The following is a 22,852-nucleotide window of genomic DNA, read 5'->3' as shown; positions in this document are numbered from 1 at the left end:
CCGGCCCGCCCGCACGGCTCAGCTGTCACTGCCTCGCCCGGGGCCGGGCCGGCTGTGCCCTGCCTGACTGTGGGGCGGCCGGCGCAGCCCGGCAGCCCCGCGGGGAGTGCCGGCCCCGCTGCCCGGCCGCATCCCGCGGCCCCGCCGGGGCTGCCCGACACCCGTCCGGCTGCCGAGGGCTCCCGGCGCGGCCGGGATCTCCAGGTGCCACCGAGGGCTCCAGGTGCCGCCGCGGGCAGGGTCGCCGCCCGCCCCGCGCCCTCCGCCGCACCGCCCGCCCGGTGGCGGGGGCCGGGCGAGAGGCGGCGCGGCCCCGCCATTGGCGCGGCCCGCGGCGGCCTCACGGCGATAGGCGCACGGCGCGGTCAGTGCCGGCCGGCCCCGCCCCGCCGCGGCTTTATAACGGGTATCCCCATGGCCGAGGCGGGGAACCTGCTGCGGCGGCACCGGCACCGCCGCACCGCCCGGGAGAGCCGCCTCCGGTGGCCGCAGAGCCGCGCCGCCCTGAGGGACGATGATGCCGCGGGCCTGGCGCAGCGCGGGGGCTCGCCCGTTCCTGCTGGCGCTGCTGCTGGTGCATCTGCCGGCGGGTCGCAGCCACCGAGCCACGGGGCCCCGGGTAAGTGAGCCGCCGGCCCGGCGCGGCAGGTTGCAGCGCCCTGGCCCGGCCCGCCGCCCCCTGCCCTGGCAGCGACGCAGGTGGAGCCCCGGCCCCGCTCCCCACGGGCGCACAGCCGCGGAAGGGCCTCCCCCGCTCGCTTATTAAAAGCCGGGTGTCGGCTGCATGCGAGAAGTTCATACACCGGTATTAACTTTGTTGGTATTTATTGCAGAAAAACACGGGAGGGGGGAGGTTGGCAGGCTGTGTTTTTATATTGCTCTACTTGCATTTAATGTAGCCCTTGTTCCCAGCACATAGCTTTAGGACTTTTCTTTTTTTTATGTTCCCGAGCAGGGATTAAATGAATCCTTGCAATAAAGCTAGATGCCTTCAGCCCAGGCTTCTCCCTGTAGGAGTCTAGCTCTGTTTTTCTTTAATCTGACAATGTTTGACTCTTACTGGGGCTGTTCATTTCACTTACCAAACTATTACATTGCTCTGGGGGAGAACCCAATATTTTTCTAAATATGGCTCTCCCAGTGAGTGAGTGTTACCACTGCAGCACCACTACTGAGTAGCGTGAGAGTTTTCAATTATTAAGCTGCAGAGCAGTAGCTGTTCTTCAGCCAATGTTGTGATGAAAGCACAGCTCTGGGTAAGTAGAAGAAATGTACTTCTCTGCAGGCACGTTGGATGCATTGGCCATGTGTATTCTTCACCCAGCTGTCTAAAATGCTAGAAGTGCAGTGCCTAATTAACTTAGACCATAGTTAGGCAAGACCAGGAGTTTTTGAAATCCCTACTTGGCCAGAGTATCACGACAAGGGACTTGAGTGAAGTGTTCTTGTTTTTCTGATGGAAGTGTTGTTTGACCATGATGGCTATTAAGTGCTTCTCGGAGCTGTGGAAAGTATACTACTGGCTGCACTGATGTTGTGTTCAGCTGTGCTGTGTAGCCTCTTTTATGGCCAGATGTGTAACAGCAACTCTTAGTTCTGATCTCACTAGTTCTAAGTCAGAACTGGTGTGTGCCATAAATTACTGAGGCCTGCTTTAAAAGATCGGGAAACACAGGGGGGCTTACGTGTATATCTTTATTACCTGATACCAAGCATAAACCTCAAAATCAGAGTTATTCCAAATAGAGAGGAACCTTAAAAGTGATAAATAAAGAGTCTGGTTGGATGACTAGGGTCTTCATCAGCACCAGCATCGAACTGCTTTAATGAAGCACAGTTGAAACAGAATAAAAAAATCCTAATGGTAGTGCTTGATTGTACAATGAGCCTGTATTCTAAACAGTTTTCATATATACACTTTTTTATAATGTACTTTACAAGGCAGTTTAATTGCTCCCTGTGCTGTGTTGTCTTGGAGTGGGAATTGCTTCAGGAGAGTGGAAAACCAAATGCACAGGACTACTGGTTTACTTTTTGCTTGAAGTAAGTAAACTGACTTTGCTATTTCTTCCTTCATGACTGGGCAGAATATCAGCTGTGAGGACTAACATCTGTAGTTCTGTTGGAAGATGTACCTTAAAGTTTTAACTCAGTATTTTAACTTATGAGATCTTAAATGGAAAGCTGTATATTTCTAGGGTGTTTTACTCATGAAATCTGTCTTTTTGCCTCTCGAATGTGAAGGTGAGGAGTTTGATTCGCTTGGTTGCAACCAGCTTGATTGATATCAACCCCTGAGCTTCATCTCTTGCAGTGATTAGACATTGCCATAACGTTGTCATTCGTATAAATGTGGCATTCTTTGGATTCCAATAAAAACAAAAATACTTTATTATTAATTTCTTAAATGCTGAGTACCAGGTTACACCAGTGTGTATTTCTCATGCGGACTTGTGGTCAGGGGTGTATTCCTGTCAGGAAGTCTCCCTGGCCAAGTGTCAGTGTTGCAGTTCTGAGGATCTGATCTTGTAGGTGTTCAGTTGCTAAGTATGATACCTGCTCTTTTGCACTCTTTTCTTTATGATAAGCGCTAGAACTACAGTATTTTCAAGCTGGAATTCTTTTAAAGATGAACAACAGTTTTTATTCCTACTCAGTGAATTCAAATGACCAGCAATAATGCTTGACTCAAGCTCTAGATCTTCCTCTTTGCATTTCTCTTGCTACTATAGTGTTCCAGGATAGGCAGCCAATACTATTACTAAATACATAATCAGAAGAGAATGGCTTGTTACTGTTTGCAGAAAATGTTATAAAAATAAAGGTATTGAAGAGAAATAGGTGTATCTATATCCCTTGTGCCAATAAGGGATGAAACTTCCAGATTAAGTGAGTTCAAGATAATTACTTGAATTCCAAGGTAAATTAAAAGTGCAGCTAGTACCTACAGGTCTGTTGGGGAACTTCTGGCTCTCCAAAGATGTATGAAGCTTGCTGTTTCTTGTTATAGTGAAACTATGAGCAGTGATGTGAATTCCTTAGGCTTGGTGTCAGTAACTTGTAGGAAACATCTGGCTCTTGCATATATGCTGTTGCCCAATGAGAGTTAATAACAACTGTCCCAAGTGAAGTCCCATTGGAAGTCTAACATCTTGTTGAAGAAATAACTTGGAAGCCCAAGGCTGCTGTGTGACTTGTTTCTTCATTTGACAGACTCTAGTGAAGCTTCTGTGTGTTACAGAATCACCTGGTCACTTCTACTTTTGTAGCTCAAAAGAGTATTGTGGGACTATACTTGAAAAATGTCTCTTGGAAGGATGCTACCTTTTGGAAAAAGATATTTGGGCTTTATTTTCTACTTGTATTATCTTCCCGTGTGCCTCTTTCTCTCTGCTGGCATGAGATCTTGAACCCAAAGTGATAGATGGGAGGCTTGACCAGGCTGGCTCTTGCATCTCCTACTGTGTGGTACATTTAAGCAGTGTTCTTTTATATCAGATGAAATAGCTCTTGCCACTGAGCTTCGTTTTCCTCTGTCTGGACAATTAAGTATGACCTATGTTTTTTCTAGTTTAGGGAGAGATCTGTGCTGGCCCTCTGCTTTCTGGGTATAACTCCTGACCATTATGAGCTTCGTGTATGACAGAGAGCTGTTGGTGACAATCATGACAAGTACTAGCACAGAGAAATGGTGGATGCTTGCAGAAGGCACACACTGTGACTGTAGCAGTCAAAAGCTGTCCTACAAATGGGCTTGGATTTATGGAAGACTGGGGATCTGCACCTCCTGTGACTTCAGAGGACTAAAAGATGATAGGAGGGGAGGACAGGGTAGACACTATTAAGTTCTTCCTGGTTTTATGCATGGAAAAGTGTCATATCCTCCCTTGAAAGATAATGCTGATTGGAGATGGGGGAGGACCTTACAGTTAAGTGCTGTTGCAAAGGAAGGTAGTAAATAGGAAAATTGTGAGGCTACCAACAGATTCCAGTGCATAAATTGGAGTGCCACAGAGCATTGGGAATTTCCTGCTGCAGTTGGCTACTAGCTAGAACACCAAATAAGAATCTTGGTAAAAAGTGCTGAAAAAGCTCCTGAAGCTTTGTTGTCCCCTCTGGGAGGAGGAATCAGCATTGCAGCTTATGCAAGAGTGGCTCAAGGAGTGTGTTCTGCTCTGTGTTCACTGCAGCCCCACAGGAAAGGTTCCACAAAGCAGGCATCTTTGTGCTTACCAAAATTAGGGAGTTTGCGTTCTTTATGGTGGGAAGAAATTACAAAAGCACGTGTAATAGGAATATAAGGCAGAGGGCTTCATACACAGGTGGTCTAGAACAGAAGAATGAGCATTAGGGTAAATTTTCAGTGACTGAATTTTGTTTCTTGTTTGAGCTTAATCACCAGTCTGCGTTGCAAAGGTCTACACTAGTAACTAGCCACTGAAGCACTTTAATGCTTTTAGATTTCTTTGCCATTGGAGAGATTAATATAATGAAGAAATAAGTCCCCAGAGGCAGGTCTTTACAAAAGAGATAGGACAGATTTGTTACTCTAAGGCAAACAGATAGCCCATTTTATTTGGGTGAGGGATGTTTTTCATCCGAGCGGAAAGTCTAATTATATGTAGAACTATATTGCTTATTTCTCCTTCTTCTTGCTCTTATTTAGACCTTTAATGTTAGCTGAATTTGCTTATGTGTACTAAAGAAACTGCTCTGACTTGTGTTTTTTAAACAGTATGCAACTGTGTTGAAGAACAGGATTAATTCTTGTGTAGAGAAGTATTAAAACATTATGTTCCTATTGGAACAGCAGGCCCTGTTCTAAACACAAAAATGTTGTAGGATTTTACTTGCTCTGTGTAGTCTTAGAGTTGGTGTTTTAACTGCCTGAGCTTCAGAGTTGGCTACAAGATTATTTCCACTCAAGTTAATGAGCTGTGCTGTTAATGAAAGATTTCTGGCCAGCAAAAGATTAGGTACAGAAAAAGAAACTGCTCATGTATTTTTGCTGGTGGTGGCAGCAAGCTCTGTAGCTGGTGGAACACCTACAATGATAACCTCTTGGACTATTTTTCTAGTTTCTAGCTCTCGTGTGCTAAGGTAATCTTCACAGTGCAGAGCAGATGCTCTCTTGGCTTCTTTCATTTCCAGATGGCCTGAAGCAATTGGTAAAATGACTGTAAACTCATTTCAGTAGTGTAGTAGCTCTGAAATATTAATACTGCTATTTAAATATCTTAGATGTTCTTATCCTGCCATCTCAAACTAATTGCGACATTACTATGTCAAAAAAACCCCAAACAAACAAAACCCCATTTGTCTCTTACTTGGCTGGTGAATCCCAGTTCTTCTGATGCTGGCACATCTGACAGCGCAGTTAAGCGTTACACAATAAGCTTTATGCGAACATTAAAAGCTAAACATGGAAGCAATACAGGTGGAACTAAAGCTGATCCCTGAAGGCTGCTGTGCTGACAGTCATGCTTAACCATCCTGTGTGACTGTGTGGGGGCTTCCTGTCAGGGTCCCCTGGCAGCTGCCATGAGGTCTCTGGTAGTGATGCTCCATGCAGGGACTTTGTGGCACAGCAGACCCTGAGCTGATCTTGGTGTGCAGTGGGAGTAGTTTACTGCTTTGGTCTTCAGGTGACACTCTGGCAGAGTAGCAGCTGTTGTGACTTGAGCTATGAAGCTTCCAAGCTTAAGTGCTGTCATTGCATTGGTAGGACTCTGAGCTTCCTGTGCTCATTTGTGAGAAGCTCTTGTTTGTGAAGTTCTTCCTCTAACAGGCTGCCATTTATGTAGGTGAATCCATTCCACACTGGAGCTTTCTGGATAAAGGTGGGGACTGTGAGATGTTTGCTTATGCAGAGAAACTACTGTGATGTGATGGAAGTGGTGTGTAACTGGCTGCCTCTTCTGACTGGCTCACATGAGCAGTTATAATTTGTGTTCAGCAGCTTATATGTGAACCATGTGAGGCTTCTGTGTGTGATGACTTTACTGCTTGTAGATAGAGGAAGGAGTATCCTGGCACCAAAATCCTGACTGGGAATGCAACTCTGTGCTCTTTTTTTCTTTTTTTTTTTCTTTTTCTGTTTTTGTGTATGTGTTGAGGGGAGGAGGCTTTGTAGCTTTGAGAACAACAACAGGAAAGCATAGCTAGTCACACAAGGGTGTAAAGTTTTATTCAGGACAGTGAAAACCACCCACCATACAAAAGAGTTCTTTGTATACAGCCTCATGCAGGTTATCAGCAGCTCTTCAGCCTGAGAGCAGCTTCCCCAGGATAAGACCTTACCTTGAAACCAGCCTCATGCTTCCTATCCTGGATGTTTTTTCTCTTTATTAAAATAGGTTCCTGATGCGACTTGGGCTCCTGTGGGGTGCTGCAGTAACAATACAGATAATGTTAACAATATTCATGGGTTTTAGGAGAGAGTCATCTGCTTGTTTGGTGAGGAAAACATTGCCTCATATAGTGGGCCTGCTTGTTGACCTATGCTATTTCTTAAAAACTTGAGGTGAGAAATATGGTTGTTATGGTTTTCTACAAGAACTGCTCCAAGTACTGTGCTATCTCAGTAGAAGGCCTTCATGCTGAAAGTGCAGCCCCTACAGTGTCACGGGTGATGATGGAGCAAACTGGCTTTGCTTTATGGAGGGATTCACTCTAGCCTGTGTGGCACTTCCAGGACACTGAAGAGTGGCCTGAGCCCGATTGGATGATGCCAAGGCATCACCAGCAGCCTGGAATAACACCCTTGGTGGAAGGCTGTCCTGTCTACCTCACTGGACATATTCAAGAAGCATCTGGATGCAATCCTGTGCCATGTGCTCTAAGATGACCCAGCCTGAGCAGGGAGGTGGGACCAGATGACCCACTGTGGTCACTTTGAACCTGAGCCATTGGTGGCTGTCAGATGTTTCTGTTGTGCCTCTGTCCTTAGAGCAGTGGTCTAGAAGGCCCTGGAAGCCCCCAGCTGCCTGGACTGTCAAACTCTTTGCTGGTGGTCTCCCAGCTGTAGCCTGCTTAGAAGGATATTCCTGCATGTTGGGTTTGTGCATTTTTGCCTCCCACTGGCTTGTGGCTGGGCCAGCTGCTTTTGAGGGCCCACTGACAGAGGTTTGCATTTGGAGAGGCACGTAGCTATGCAGTGGGCAAGCCAGTGGTAGGTGTGAAATGAGAAGAAACTTAAGTACTTCCCCCCAAGGTCTGTGCCTAGAGATAGGAAAATAACACCAGTTACTGTAGTAACAGGCTGCATCATTAAAGGTTGGCTCAGGGTTTTGGCAAGTAGAGTCTGGCAGCAAAGCCTAGACAAGCAACCCACCAGTGCTGCTGGCAGACTCTGCATGCAGGTGGAGGAAGTCATACAGAAACCAGTGTGTGTAGGCAGATAACTTGCTCTGCCATGGGCACCTAGGCTCCTCTCTTGGGCTGGAGTTGGAGTTCTGTTGCCTCTGGATGAAGTAAATGTGAGCAGGCTGTTGTACCTGAGTGACTGCCACAGAGGACCATGCTGCTGTCTGCTTGAGTGCCAGGCTTCTGTAAACTAGGCTGCCTTGCCCCATACACGTTGACTTGAAGTGGCTAAAGGGAAGGAAGCAGACTGTTTGTTGCAACGATCCATCTGTGCAAGGCATAGACTACTGGGATTCTGTTCTATGAATCTGTTGAGATTGGCACTGTAGGCTACATGGCAGCCCTTGTCAGTCTGAAATTAAATTTGATTCACTGCTACAAGAGCATTGGCCTAATATAATTTTTCTCTAGTCTCGAGTCTTGTGACGAACTGAAAGAATGTAATTTTACTCTATTCAGAGTGGAAGAAGCATGCTCTTTCTGTGCCACTGAGATGTTGATTAAAGCTGGGGTTGAGGGGGTGATAGAAGTGAGGGCTTTCTCATGGGAGAGCCTCTAGAAAAAAACAGGTAGAAGAAGAAAAATAGAAGATAGAAAGAATCATAGTAAGTGGAAGGGAAGGTGTGTAGGGATAAGAAAGATGGGGAAGTAGGACAGATGAAATAACTTGTTTTTCTAAGGTTTTTCTTGGCCACTGGTACAGTTAATGATAGTTGGAATCATATCCAGAGGGAAGTGCTGATCCTCAAATAGAGAGGAGAGGTTCCAAACACTTAGTGGGCAGATTCTATTTCAGAGTTTCTCTTGGCCATCAGTCCTCTGTTACCATTACTTGGGTCACAGACTAGAAGGAATGTGGAAAATGTTGTCCATCCCTGTTCTCTTCCCTATTCCATGACTGAGAATTACCACTTGAATTGCACAGTGGAGCCATGTTCTGCCTTTTGATGAACAAAGTCCAGTAACTTAGCTGCTGTATGTAGGCTGGTGGTGCATGAAATAGTGCTTGTTCTATAATTTCATGGAGTCCAGAATAATCAACAACTTTTTCTTTGATTATGTAGAGAACCAGAAATATAAGATCATATGATCCTTCAGTTGTAATTCTATTACTTTAGGCTTTAACATGCCAACAAATTAAAGCAATCCAATACAGCCTTAATGTACAGGTAGCTGTGTCTCAGATTCTATGGCTATTGTGGCTTGCACAAGAAGCAGTGTCACCACACATGGTATCGAGGGGAAGTGAGCCAGGAATCAAACAGATAAGGATGCATCCTTAGGTGAAAACACCTGGTAGAGGTAGGGGTATCCTTTAATGTCCAGATGTATGCTATCTCTAGATCTTGCTTCTGTGTGTATCATATACATGCTAGTCAGAAACATGTAGTATGGTAATCTTTTGTTGCAGCATCGACTCCCTTGAGTAGCATGAAGATTAAAGAACTTACTCCAGCTAGTACATCAAACCACTTCCCTTCCCATTTCTTTGAAGCAGATTTATATGCATTCTATACTTGGGCTTAAACAAATACGTGGTGGAACTAGGTGCAAGTTAAGAACTTAAAGGCCAGAAGCTCTTGGGTGTAATTTCCAAGTGGAGGATATTAAATGAGTTGGAGTTTGCGGATATTAGCCAGATAAAGGGGTTTCTGTCTGAGCCAAGAAGCTGCTTCTGATTTGGGTCTAGTTACCATACAGAATGGTGGTAAGTGTTGTTGGCTTCTGCCTGGAGTTTAGCATTTGGCTTATTCCTTTGCCCTTGAAAGTAAGCAGACAAGTGTTGCACAAGTAGACAAGCTTTGTGCAAAATGAGCTTTTAAAAATGTGTATGCATCTGGAACACTAGAGGATTATCAACTCCAAACTTGTAGGGAAATGTGAGTTTATGTGTGTGCATCTCAGGCTTAGTGGAAGCAAATTACTTTTAATGTAGAAATCTGTGAGACTGGTATGTATAGAATGAACAGGGGTGTTAATGCAATAATTTTTTTGCTCCACGCTTCTAGAGATTAGCTTGGCTTATTTCCTTTTCTGTGTCTTAACCTCAAAATATGTAAATATAGAACTTGATCCACCTTTTAAAATTAAAAACAATACCAGTATCTACAGCCAAGGCTTTGGAGTTCTGTCAGGTAAGGGATTAGGTGTAAGTGCTGCCATATCTTCCTGCTGTTGTAATAAACTGTAGCTAAGTGGATTCCCAGTGCTTCTGCTGATGGTGTTTGCCCTCAACTAGCTGCAATGCATCTGAAATATTCCTGGAAGTTAAACTAGATACTGAAATCTGTCAGACTAGAGCTTTAACATAACTTTTGAAAGGGTTTGCCATGGGATAGGATTTCTTAAATGCACTTCACGTGTGTAGAGGTCCAGGGGTTTAGTATTTGGCTGTAAGAGAATGGTGCTTCTGGCTGCTGTACCTGAATGCCTCAGGTTATTCTAGAGGTGCTGTAGCTTTGTAGGCAAAAATCTGAAGTGATGGCCAAGTGACACTGTTTATCTGGATAGGTAATATCTCATGGTGGAATAAGGTATTTCAGTGGTGGCTGGTGGCTGTGCTACCTGACATGCCTCACGCTTTCCATAAATGGGGTGAACACTGAAGAATTTTGCTATGTTTATTTAATAAGGGTTGCTACACTAGCATTTCCCTGACTTTGGCTATAGGCAGTGTCTATGGGCTGTCTGTCTGTCTTTATTATTGCATAGGTGCAGAGAGTAATTTTATGAACAGCAATCATACCCCTAGGTCTAGGTTTGAAAGTCAAAGCTATCTTCTGTGGGCTTTATCTTTTTAGGTGCTCTGTGGAGCCAGGGATGTTCTGCTTGATAGAGTCAGGGTGTTCTCTCAGTGGCAGTAACTGCTCCTGGATCTCTTTACTTTCCCAGTTTAAGCTTGAACTGTAGAAGGAGTAGTAGTTTAAACTTCCACAGACTTCTACAAAATGGACATAATTTGCCAGTGGTAGGGTATTAATGATTGTTAAATCCATTGTCTAGAAATACAGAGAAGTATGTCAGTCCAAATATTTTGTTTTGGGTGCTCATCTTCTGGAGCTTTGTGTTCTGGAGCTGCATATTTGCTTCACAGTCAACTAAGAAAAAGTGCTTTATTGTTCAGCTTGGGGGTGGTTTTATTTTTCTAAATTAAGGGCTCTTATGTTGAGGTAGTCTAGTTGTCTCTGAAGTAATCTGGATGTTACTAGTTGTAACTGTTGAAGATGTAAGTTTTCTAAGGCTGTCAGGTTTTGTCCTCTCCCCAGTTCCCCTGAAGTAACAAATGTATTGGTAGAAAAAAATCACGCTCTGTTGGATTTGAGCTGTCACCTAAACTACTACACTTCTTAAACTGTGAAAAGTTTGTGAAAATCTAACTGTTGGAGCTCTCCTGAACTTTCCAGTTCACCTATTAGTTATGTATATCCTGAAAAATCAGGATTAAATTTAAGGTGTTTCATAGAGCTTTAAATAACTGGACAAGGTAAACATTTGCCATTTTGTTACTAAAATAGGGTGTCTCTTAAGGGTGAATAAGACAGGGAGTGCAATCAGGGTGAAACTTTGGCTTTTCTTGTCTTCATCTTCAGATGTCAGTGAGACTATATAAATTTCAGGATTTTTATTGTGAACAATAGATACCTAAAGGAGTTCCAAACTAGCTGGGTTGTGAAGAGAAGTTGAGCTTTTCTTTACCACAAAAGTGCTTCTTCACCTGAAGCACTTTGGCAGCAGTATTGGAGCTGAAACTAGCTGTTGCTCATTATCATACTGCAGTGTATGTTTTGCAGATTTCTAATCTGGATTTGAACGCGCCCATAGGATGAAGCATCCTAGTTCATCTGCACTGTTTTGTAAAATCTGTTGGTGTGTAAACAGGTATGATGTATAGCTGTTAGCTTCATCCTCCTTAGGATAAAAGCTATCCTGGTTTGTGTATGTGGTTCTTGCCTGAAAGTAATTTAAAAAAAAGTCAGTTCCAACTTCCAAATCGAGTTTTGCCTGTATAATTAACTCAAGAAAAAAAAATGCAGTATATCTTCTAGAACACTAGGAGCTTTTTGGTGCTGAAACTGGAACTGAGTGGGAGGGAAAAAATTTACCACACTTGAATAAATTTATGCATTCCTAAAACCCGTCCCTCAACATTTCTGGATTTGGCCCAGTTGTATGACAAGTACTTCTTGAGCCCAAAGATTTGAGAATCTGATCTAGCTTGAATAACTGGTGACATAAGCAAACTAAGTTTTTAAGTTTCCTGTTGGAACTCTTAAGAATTTACTTAAAAGTCTTCAAGTTTTGCTTCTAGTTCTGTTGGCAAACAAAACGAAAAATGTTTCCATAGTTGCTTCACATAATTGAGGGACTTTTTCCCTGGCCACTGCTGAAGTTCCAGGATTGGGAAGAGTTCAGTAGTAGAACCTCATGCAATATGAAGAGAAAGGTTTGATAAAAAAATCGAGCAACAGTGTGGTCTGAAGTGAATGACAGTCCCAAATAAAAAGTTTCATTTCAGCTCTAGGCAAGTTTTTCTCTATAGCAAAGAACTGTGAGCTACAGAGGCATAGCTCTTCCCCCACTCCCCTAACCCTTATTTAAAAAAGGTAGGTATCTTACCATAGTAACTGTTCTTCCTGTTAAACTTCAAACCTTCTCAGGTATCCCATGCAACTCTTAGCTCTTTATTGCTTTTTTAAGGAAATTTCCCCATCTGACTGTAAGTGGAAAGCCTCTACTATATCTACTTCTACGTTAGCTTGCCCGTTACTAGTGTCACCTACAGAAGAGCTTTTGACTACCTTTTCCTTTGTCTAGACTCCTGTCAAATCTGCTTCATTCCCTCTTAAGGTATATACTCTCTGGGTGTGCCTCTGTTCAGGCAGGACAACAGGAGTGGGAGAACAATTCTGAACTTGGTAGTTTTTGCTGAACTCTGCCTGAAGCCTTCCTCCTGGTAAAGGTGTGTCCAATTTCAGGAATTCATGCTTTTCTTTGGAATCACTGGGGCAAGTAAATCAAGTTAAACTACATATATATTCCACTTGACATGTTTTCCTTCAGTTTGTTCAGCATTGATAAACTCACTTGTAAAGCTACAAGCAGCCTTTCAGGGCAATGATTAAGTGTTGCATGTCAGAGCAAAAGCTAAAAATGACTTTCACTTCTTTCCTTGTCTTTACCTTGCATGAAACTGTGGAGAATATAAGCACATGTATTCATGGAGTGCCAGGAGGCATCATAGACGTGATGAAGTCACCTCAGATTAAGAGGACAAAATAGGGTGTTGTCTTTGGCTTGTCTCTGGTTAGTATTTATTAGAAAGCACACCTAGGGATTACCACAAACAGCCTAAGCCGAGCATGTCAGTTCTTCAGTGGATGGTAGACTGATGTTCACGCATATCCATGCATTTCCTAAGGCAACCAATTAGGATCAAATGAGAAAAGATAATCTTGTTAAATCTCATGCCAGTGTTCAGATGGGTAGAACTGTACTTATCTAAAATTGCTTTAGTGGGACTTGCTAGTGGCTTTTGTTTCACTAGCAGATGTTGATGTAAAAATACAAGACTCTCTTGGCATCTGTTTTATTGTGAGGTGATTGACACCAGTGCTAGGCATTGTTTACACAAAACATCTGAATGTAGTCACAACTGGATTCAACAAGATATGAAGACAGCATTTATAAATGCTGACACTGATGAAGCTTGTTTAGTTGATGACCTATACTAAATTGCAGTCAGGATTTGATGGATTTGAATAGAGGAAACACCTTAAAATAGGAAAGGGAAAGAGTTTGAGGAAGTGTTTCTTTACCCAAAGAGCAGGGAGTACATTCTTCTACTTTCCCCAGCTCTGACCTTGTTTGTTCTGATGAAGCAGCTGCTGTAGTACCAACTCTTTAACTGAAACTCCTATCAAGCTGCTGCCCTGGCTTCTTATTCGTCTTGAACACTTGGCTTAGAGCTTCACATCCATGAAATGAAGGAAAAGCACCAGGAAGTTTCCCCTTAATTTAGGGAGCAACATGCCTCTATCTTAGGTATTCTTCAGGGAGGAAGTTGATGGTACCCAGTGACATCTTGTTCTCAGCTGGGGATTATTAAAATGTACAGCTGACTCTTGGGAATTCTTTCTAGATGTTATTATAGGGCAACATCTATGTTACAGCTAGTGCTGTATGCAGAATCTGTTTGGCTTGAACAGCTCTAGTTCTACTGCTTTCAGACAGCGAGCTTGACTTTGTAGGAGGCTTCCCTTCAAATGTGATTTCTGTTTGGGGAAAGTTTTTGTGGAAATTGAGTAAGATTATAATGTCATTCTACTTTAAAACTCAAATGGCACTGATTCAACAAATGCTGTAAGACACTAAAGAGGCAATTTTGAAGGGCTGAATGAATATCTGGCAAGTGTCTGTCTCAGTTGAAGCTTGTAATCCGCTTTGGTTATTGCAATATTGCAATGTAAGCTCTTGGGCTAGAAAAGGTCAACAGTTCTAGAAAGATTGGATAGCTAAAAATCTGAGTTAGTGTCAGACAATGACAAAATTAAACAGAACTGTAATTAGTCACTTGCATTTGCTTAATTCCCCATTCCTTCCCTTGGCTGATTTATTTACTGGTTTATTCACTTATGCTAGGGAAAACTGCCTTTCTAGATTTCAGATCATCTTTGCATTCTTAAGCCTCTGATGTTACAGTAACTCTAATGATGGGCAAGCCCCAGGTTATCCACAGGACCAAACAGCATGGGCTGTTCTTGACTGGAGTATGAGGATTGTGCCTAGAATCTGCAAACTGGAAATGTTTTGGCTTTTGTCCTTGCTTGTGTGGTTGGTTGACCTTGCCCAGCTGCCAGAGCCCTCCTCACTTCCTCCTGTGCTCCAGCATGTTTTTTTCTTAGAGACTTCAATCTTCCAGAAAAAATCGGCTCCATCATGGGCTCTCCATGAGCTGCAGCTTGCTTCAGAAAATGTTGACCTGCTCTGCTATGGCATCCTTTCCAGGGGCTGCAGGGCAATACCTGCTCCTCCATGTTTTTCTGTGAGCTGACGTTCTGAGAGGAATGTCTACTTTGGTATCCAGAGCACCTCCTCCACTGATCTTGATTGTGCTGTGGCTTCTCACTTCCTGCCCTGCTCTCCATGCCATGTTTAAAGGACATTTTGTCCTTTAAGTTTGCTTTTAGAGGCACTGTCAGCCTGGCTGATGGGCTGGTCTTTGGCCTGTGGGTGTGGTATAGAACCAGCTGTGTCCTGCACAGGGCAACCCCTCACTTATCACAGAGACCACCTCTGCAGCTCCTGCCAAAACTTCACCCTGTAAACCCAGTACAGGTGGTCAGACAAGGTTCTACGGTGTGAGTTAGCATTGCTGCTTCTGCAAGGCTGCCTTGGATTGCAAAGCTCCCAGCAGAGTTAGCAGTGGCTTTCCCGTGCTTCTGATAGTACACCAACATGGAGTTCACACATCAGTCAAACAGGTTGTGCCTTGAAGTCACCTGCTTCAATCCTTCAAGGCAGTGTGGGTGTCTAGGAGAGGCTCCATGTGGTTTTGGTGTGAAAGGTGACAATACACCTAAGCAATATCAGAGAAGACGTGGCCTAGCCTGAGTTCTGCTCTGTGCTTTTAATTTTTGAAGATGTAGCCTCAAATTGACTGAGTACTTTCAAGTTCTGTTCCCATATGAATGTAGATTTCAGGTTGATTGTGTTTCTCTGTTTTTTCCACATGAGTGCCTTTACCTCTAGAGTAAAGAGCGGTGCAGTTCTGTACAATTTGCAAACAGCTGCTTTGCAAGGCATGTGTGTGACTTATGGGGGGTGACTTTTTATAGTAAGGAAGGGGAAAGCCTGATCACCTTTAAGTTCTTTGGGGTTCTAGCTTCTACACACTACAGGAGTTTCAGATCATGGAATATAGATGCAGGTTCTCTGGCAGTGAGCTGAGTGCTGAATCCCACATGAAGTCAAGCACCTACATGCTATTAATTCCTGGCTCTGTGAAGAGCCTTGGAAAATTTTGATGTGGCAGGGCTGTCACATCCAAATGTAAGGACTGGCTTTTCATCTTCCCCATTTGCAAGGTGAAGAGACCACACAGTTAATGCTAAGTGCTATAACTGGGACTGGTACTGAATAATTATGAAAAAGGACTGCCAAATATTGTATCTCCTGACAAACTTGGACCTGAGAAACTTAGAGAAGCTGGTCATTTTGGTCGCCAACAATCTCCAAACAGGATAGAAATGTTTTTAAGTTTCCAGAATCTGTCAACTTTTGTAATTTTGATCTGAGGGTTTAAGCCTTTACCAAACAAAAGCCCCATGAAGACTAAGCTACTGCAGTAGTTCACACACACTTACTGAGCTTACACTTTAAAGTACTAATGAAACCCTATAACTTTACTTGTGTCCTTTTGGCGAGATATAGTGGAAAGCACAAACTTTAAGTAAAATGTAGTAATTAAAAAAAAAAAAGAGAAAAAAGATCCTAGCTATAGAAGTACCACTGCTTGAGTTAAGATTGTTGGCATTTAAGTACAACATGCCACAAGTTTAGTTGGGTACTCTAAAGCTGTAACAGCCTTGTGGTTGCAGGTTGTTTTTCTGCCCATAAAGTCATTTATGCTGCATCCATTCTGTGGTCTGTATTTCCAGGTTCATGTCCAGGCATGTTTTCTGATCCCTGGCTAGGTGTTGAATAGGTTGCTTTGGCCTGCTGTGAATTACAGCCAGACAACTGCTGTGGCTGAACTGACCAATTTTGTCTGTCAGTTATATGGCTGGAGTTGGATTTAGTCACTTGTCTGGGTGGTCAAGTCTGGACAAAGAATAACTACTGGGGGTGGTCTAGACACCTCTAGCCTCCTGGTTGAAGGGGTGACATATTGTGGAAGGGGAGCAGCTTTTAGAGTGTAGAGCTCTTATGATACTTCAGTTGCTGACAGACAGCCTGTGCTGGCTGTAGGGATGGACCATGCTGAAAACTGGCTCTTTGTTTCTACTGGCTTAGCACCTCTAGTTATCAGGCAATTTAAAACACTTGGAAGTGCTTCAGGTGTTCATTCTGTGCCATATACTAGTGAATTAAGTAAAGTTAACTTTTGAAATAGCTTCTAAAAGCACAGTAATTAAAAAAAAATCCATGGCTGCTTACAGCTTTTATCTTTGGGAGACTGGACACTCAGTTTAGTGACAGTAGGTGCATTTGTCCTGTTTCAGAAACCCAGCGTCTTCATTGTTCTTAAAGACTAATTTATTAACTCATCCCACCATCCATATGCTTGTACATCACTGGATTGGAGATGCTGGTTCAGTGGTAGTACCTGGTATTTGGCTCTAAGGAAGAGGCAGGGTGTAACTTAGGAATAGTTAAGTGCACCAGCCGAAGTCTGGAAGTGCTAGTTATGAACTTTAATGCTGTCCTATTATATAACTCCTATGGAAAAAGGATTTTATCTGAGGTTCTGCTGCAAGTTAAAGATAAAACACTGCTTTCCTTTCCTGTACTCTGAGGAGCTATACTGATACTGTTATGCTTCTTACCCTCTGTTCAGAGTAATGAGTTCCAATTTTTTTTTATTTTTCTTCTGTTTGTAATACAAAGTTCTTCCTGCTGGCTCCTTAGAGAAAAAATGACTTGTGTGTGCTCACCATGAGTTGATAGCTGAGAATAGGAACAAATGTTAATGTCTACTAAAATCATAGTAACCCCCTAGTCCACTCAGATTTGTGTTAAAAGTTGCAGTGTTCTGTTATGATGTTCCAGCCAAGTGTTACATGCATGAGACATAACTTCCAACAAAGTGTAAGACAAACTATTTCTTTAGCCTTTTGAAAGTTCATAGGCTAAGCTCCATGTGGAACTTGTTGAACAGAGAGGATTTATCCTCCCCTCACCATGCATAGGGTCTGTGTCTCAAAGCAAGGGGAGATTTGCTAATGTGCAGTGATGAAGACGAGCTCAGTGAGAGACTATTTAAGGGTGTCTTGGTTGACTTTAGTTGGAGACTCTACTTTTGTCACAGGCACACTTTGCTGGTGTCCTGTGCTGGTGAAACTTCCTATCTGTGCTGCACCTAGTGTAGGTCTAATGGAACACAGGGCTATCTACAAGAGTTTATCTTCTATAAGAAAACTATCCATCTCTCCAGCAAAGATCCGGGGTGACTCGTATATCCCAGCCTTGGCTTTGTAATTAGTTTTATCCTGCCACTTCTTTGGAAGCTTTTCCTGCAAACCTAGTATAGTGGTTGGTGGATAGATCCAGATTGTTTACGTGCACTTTTGAACCCTGCAAGGATGCCCACCTTTGCCAGCAACTGTAGAATACACATCTGTGATCTGATAAGGATATTGCCTGGACTTCATGAAGCTGGGTTATGACCTGGAGGTGCTTTGAACTGGCATATGTGGTCATGTTGTACTTCCACTTAGTGAACTGCACAGTGGGATTGTATCACACTCGTTATGACACTGCTGTGTGCTGCCCTGGGCAAGCTGGTTTCAAATTGAATGTGGAACAGCACTTGAGGGGATGATGTGGCTCCTCAGGTCATGGAAGAGTTATCCACAGTGCACTAGGAACTGAATTTTCAAGAGGTGCTGGTGGATTTGGCCCCATATGTACCCCAAAAGTCTTTGTCTGAATAGGGAAAGGAAACCAAGCCCTCAGGTGTGATGAACTAGATCTAGCCTAGCAAGGGCATGCTATTGATTTAGGCTCTTAACATCTACATTCTTTCTGCTGTTAAGTCCTATGGCCAACCTGTGCAAAGCTCTTGATAGCTCCTTTTTATTTTCCATTGTCGAATATTTAAGTACTTCCTCGAAATAGAATAGTGAGATGATTCTGGTGAGTGCAGGGCTTCTCTGTTCATCTGCTACTTGTTAAATGTGAATGCAGGATTGTCAGTTTTCTTCAGTTCTTCTTGTTTAGGTTTGCAGTATGGAAAAGTGGAAATCTGTCGTGGCTGTAAACACAGTATGTTAAAATATTGTCTGCAAGCATGAACAAGGCCACTGATGGAAATGAGGGAAGTAGATCTGGAATTTGTAGCAATGTTGAATTTAGCCTGGAAAAAAAGAAGAGATTATTGCTGTCTGCTGATGAGGCAGAGACTGCTCAGAAATCTTTTCTGCTTTCTAAATTACCAAGGAACTTGAAATCAGATGGCAAAAACTTGACCAATGTACACAGCGGTGTGTCAGGGTGGGAGTATATGGGTTGATGTGATTTGTGGCTCAGTTAGGTGAATTGGCTGATTCCCAAGGCTGAAACCTTGCATGGAGGCAGTTATGAGGACTGTGGGATGTTTTTCATGTGGTTCTAGCATCCAGTGGTGATATTATCCCCGTGTAGAGGGAGCTGATAGGAAAGTCTGCGTTCCCTATGAAGCAGAGGGCTTTATAGGCCAGGTGTGTCCCTCGCCCAGAATCCTGCCCTCTCGTGGCCCTGGCAGTGCAGGAAAGGCTGCCTAGTGCCCCGGGGCACCAGCCTTGGGCAGGATGAGGGAGCTGGATGGGGTGTGCTGAGCACAGCTGAGCTCTAGTGATGGCAGAGAGATGTGAGGAAGAACCATGGAAATCATCCAGGAGACACTTCCCAAGCTGAATTATTAAATATTATGGGATACCATCCAGATGCAAGATCTGGGGGTACTCATGCGTTTTTAGTCTGAGAATAAACCCTTTCTGAGAGGAGCCCACTGTGGAAGAGTGGCAGCATTCCCTTCTCTAAGAGCCTGGAGGTTTGAGCAAAGAATCAGGTACTTTGATGGTAAAATGGAAAGCTAGCCAAGACAGAATTTCAGAATCACACAATGCAGAACTGCATCAGCAGTGTGGTAAAACCTGTTTTACCTCAGAATGTGTAGATTAAATGCACATCACTTTATTTACAGTGCCATGGAAGACTGTACAGGCTTGGGAACTTGGAGCAGTTGGAGGTGTGTATGTGCTAGTTAGCTACAGGTGTGGTCTCCTAACCTTTAGGTTAATCTCCTGAAGGAACTGCTTAGCTTTGAATACTGTTGCCTGTGTGCTCTCTAACACATTTTTGTTCTTTTGAAGAATGAAACTTAGGATGTTCAGTATTTGTGTGGCTATAGAAGGTTAAAAGGTGTTTGGTTGCATAATTGGCTGTCTGTACTTGTTTACTACCAAGAAGGAAAACTGGTATGTGCCTTGACTTTCCAAGATCAAAACTGCTTGCAAGACACTGCCTTTAAATCTAATCTTTAAATTTTCTGTGGCTTCTAGTCATGATGTATTAGTTCAACTTTCAGCATGCTGTTGGTGAAAGTTAATTAGATGCTTTGAATCCACTTGAATAGTTTGCCTGACCAATAATATAATTAATTGACCATTTGTGCCATTTAGAAGGTGTAGGCATTGGTATGCAGCATACTGATAAGGTATCTCAGAGATGGCCTTCTTGCATGCCTAGTTATAAAGTGCTTTGAACTGGAAATTGAGCAATTACTTCTGGAAGCAACTGAAAAAGGCAAGTGGAAGTTGTAGCTGGATGATAGTACTGAATGAACAAAGATTGGGTTATGCATCTGGCTTTTGAAGACAGTCTCAAGTCCCATCAGTGTGCTTTTTGGATGAGAGGATCTCTGTTCCGGTAATTTGCTCGGATTGTTTTAAGTTGGACAACTCCTGAATGGCTTCAGCATGGTAAAAAGCTGAGCCTAAAATGCAGTAAGACTTGTATTTTCTCTTTAGATTTTGTTCTTTGAGTTGGTTTTCCTCCAGTGTGTTATGGCTTTGTACCAAGAATTGAAGGATTTGAACTCACTAGGCTTAGGATCTTTACTCTTCTTAGCAAGCCTGTGATTTACTTCATTGAAATTTGTTTTAAGGGTACCTTGTCCTATACTAATACAGTGGGTGTGTAATTGCCAAAATACACACTTGATGCTTATTTTTTCTGTTCAGTGATTTGTTTACTTCAGTAGTAAGAGAATAAAGTTGAACAAACTCTGTGTGGTGTCTTTTTCCTATCAAGCCAACTGCAGCTTTGCATTTCCTAGTTACAAAGAATCTAAACTAAGGTGCCATGTAGTGCTTCTGCAGGGATGGGGCTGGATGACTGAGGAGTTAAAGCAGATGCTGACTACATCATTCTGTACAACATAAGCTTGTCCAAATAAGCAATAGGTGAAGATAGAAGCTGATCAGACTTCTGCTCAAGTCTAGTAACTGAATTTAGCAGGTGAGAAAATCCTTTACGGCTCTCAATCACTCTTTCAGTAGATCTTTGCTCCAGTAATTAAGTGTTGAATTGGAACTGTTCAGCTTCTGGTTTTATCGTGTATACTACACTCGATTATGGTTGTGTGGCTGCATTTATCCAGCCAACCCTGTTTGATACTGAGCTTTGTGGACATTCCTATGCTGGATGGGGAATACTGAGATGGCAAAACTGTTCCTGAAGCAGCCATGCAACATCCGTAGCCTCTTTGAGAAGTTGGGTGCATCTGCCAAAGCCTGTAACTGGCAGTCTCTCACAAAGGTACGTGCCCGATGTGATATTCTTAACTCTGGGCTTGTCAGCAGCTGAGTGGATTTCTTTGTGAAAGGGAATGATGTCAACAGTACTCCTACTTGATCTTCTCTTCCTGCATAAGTCTACTAAGGTGCATTGTCAAAAGTGTGTATATTGTGCCAAAAATTTGTAGAGTGGGAGTGATCCAAAGGAATTGCCTTGAAAGTTTTCAGGTATAACCTATACAATTGTGAGCCATCTTGAGAATTAAATGCCACATCAGACTGGGTACTTTTTCTGTTCTTGTCTACCCCTTTTAGATCGAGAATTTGAAAAAGGTCCTTGCCTTTTTGAACGTGCTTCCCCGTTGCTTGTTTTGGGATGCTTTACTCTATTTCTGTTACTAGTTAAGTGGATAACAGTTTATTTTTTCTTTTGCAGAGGAACTACCATGTGTTTCTAGACTTAGAGCTGAAGGGAAGTGCCATCACTGGAAGCAAAACCAAACTCATCCTTCACTGCTTCTCTCAGTGCTTTGTATCCCACAGGTTATTTAGGTGATGGGAAAGGAGAGCGTCTGGATCTTCTGTGTTGTGCTAATCTCTAAGGGTAGTGCTTTGAGATCCTAAATGATTCTTGGCTCTGCTGTAGTTGTGTTGGTTCCCTGTTTACACTTAGTTTGCCCCAAAGGTGGGAAAGAGAAGGCAGGAATGTCAAGTATCTTCAACTTGTCAGAGGATGTGATTAGCTAACTTAAGAGGATTTTTCAAGTCTTTTCAAACAATGAGCAAATATGTCAAATGTGATGGAAAGCTCCAGAGTCTTAAATGGATGCTCTAAGTGTCTTTGTCAAAATTGGAGCATCAGGATAGTGTTGAAATTCTAGTTTTGAGCAGTCCCCTTTGATGGGGAAGGTACCAACTGCTGTCGGAAGGGCAAGCAGGCTGTTTCAGCTTGGTGAAGGAATAACTTGCCTCTCTACCAATAAGAGTTAATATTTTATGTTTTTTGGGTAAGCTACTAATGAAATTATGAGTTGGTTTTATAACAAAATCTGGCATGTTACTCTTAAGTGGAATTTGAGACTTGGATCCATACAGTTTAATTCTTGTATTTAGATTATTACATATGTAACCTCTCTAAATGCCCAAACAAGCTAAGTAACTCCACAGCAAGCATGCCGCATAGTCACTCAACTGGACTGACTCTAGCTTTGCTACCGTTGGTTCCTTTTTGTATATTTCTACCTAGCCTTTCCTTGACAGATAAAAAAACGAGGACAGTACACAGTGGTAATCTGTCTTGTCCACAGTGCAATACTCACGTGGGAATATAAGAGAACAGTGATAGGTTTTTTGTTAACCCTCACTCTTGAAGGGTATTGGCTGTGCAGGTTAAGTTAAAGCAATAGCACTGCTTTGTTCCCTGCTGTCCAGTGTTACCCTCTTATTTCCTATGTTAGAGACTCAGGCTGAATGACCAAATGCTTCCCTGTAGTTCAAACACTGCACATAAAAAAAGCCACAGCTGTAATTGCTCAGAGGTAGGAGAAAAGAGCTCTGAGGTGTAAGGAGTTAACTACGTGCTACACCTGACTACAGTGCTGCATTATCTGCTCTTTTCTTGGATGTGCTTTTGGTAAGTAACTATGAACATGACTGGAGGCTGAGAGAGAATAGCTTTCCAGGCATTAAATACCTGAAGAATGGTAGTAGATTGTACTCTTTTATCTCTTCTTTTGTGAATTTTGTGAATTTGAGTGAGTTACCGTCTCTAAGCTTTTCACCTAGAGTGGGATAATGCCTGCCTTACAGGTATGTGTCAGAACCCTTTTCCTAGTAAATATGCTGTAGTCCACAGATAAAAGAAATTTTAGAAGTGCAAAACCTCTGAAGCTGCACAGCATGTGTATAATATATCCCCATTAAACAGCTGTTTGGCAATGTCTAATGCAATTTCCAGTTAATGAGGGATGTTTTAAACTGTTTTATTTTAC

The 22,852-nt window shown here is 42.9% G+C and overlaps 1 protein-coding gene across 8 annotated transcripts in view; it reads left to right on the top strand.

Annotated features, from left to right (window-relative positions):
* Nucleotides 1–280: 280 nt before the first annotated feature.
* Nucleotides 281–22,852, top strand: part of SMOC1 (SPARC related modular calcium binding 1) — a 130,193-nt gene continuing 107,621 nt past the window's right edge. For 7 of the 8 annotated variants that reach the window (XM_086894494.1, XM_086894490.1, XM_086894488.1 and 4 more), the window contains exon 1: nucleotides 302–619. In XM_086894494.1, the coding sequence (XP_086750620.1) occupies nucleotides 515–619 (105 nt within the window). In that variant the 5' untranslated portion in view covers nucleotides 302–514. Of the gene's footprint in view, nucleotides 620–22,852 lie in introns of all 8 variants that reach the window. The other variant, XM_086894493.1, reaches the window with a different exon arrangement.

This window comes from Cyanistes caeruleus, chromosome 6 (genome assembly GCF_971803275.1).
Source record: "Cyanistes caeruleus chromosome 6, bCyaCae1.hap1.1, whole genome shotgun sequence".
Classification (NCBI taxonomy): Eukaryota; Metazoa; Chordata; class Aves; order Passeriformes; family Paridae; genus Cyanistes; species Cyanistes caeruleus.
This window is presented reverse-complemented; position numbering and strand designations above follow the sequence as displayed.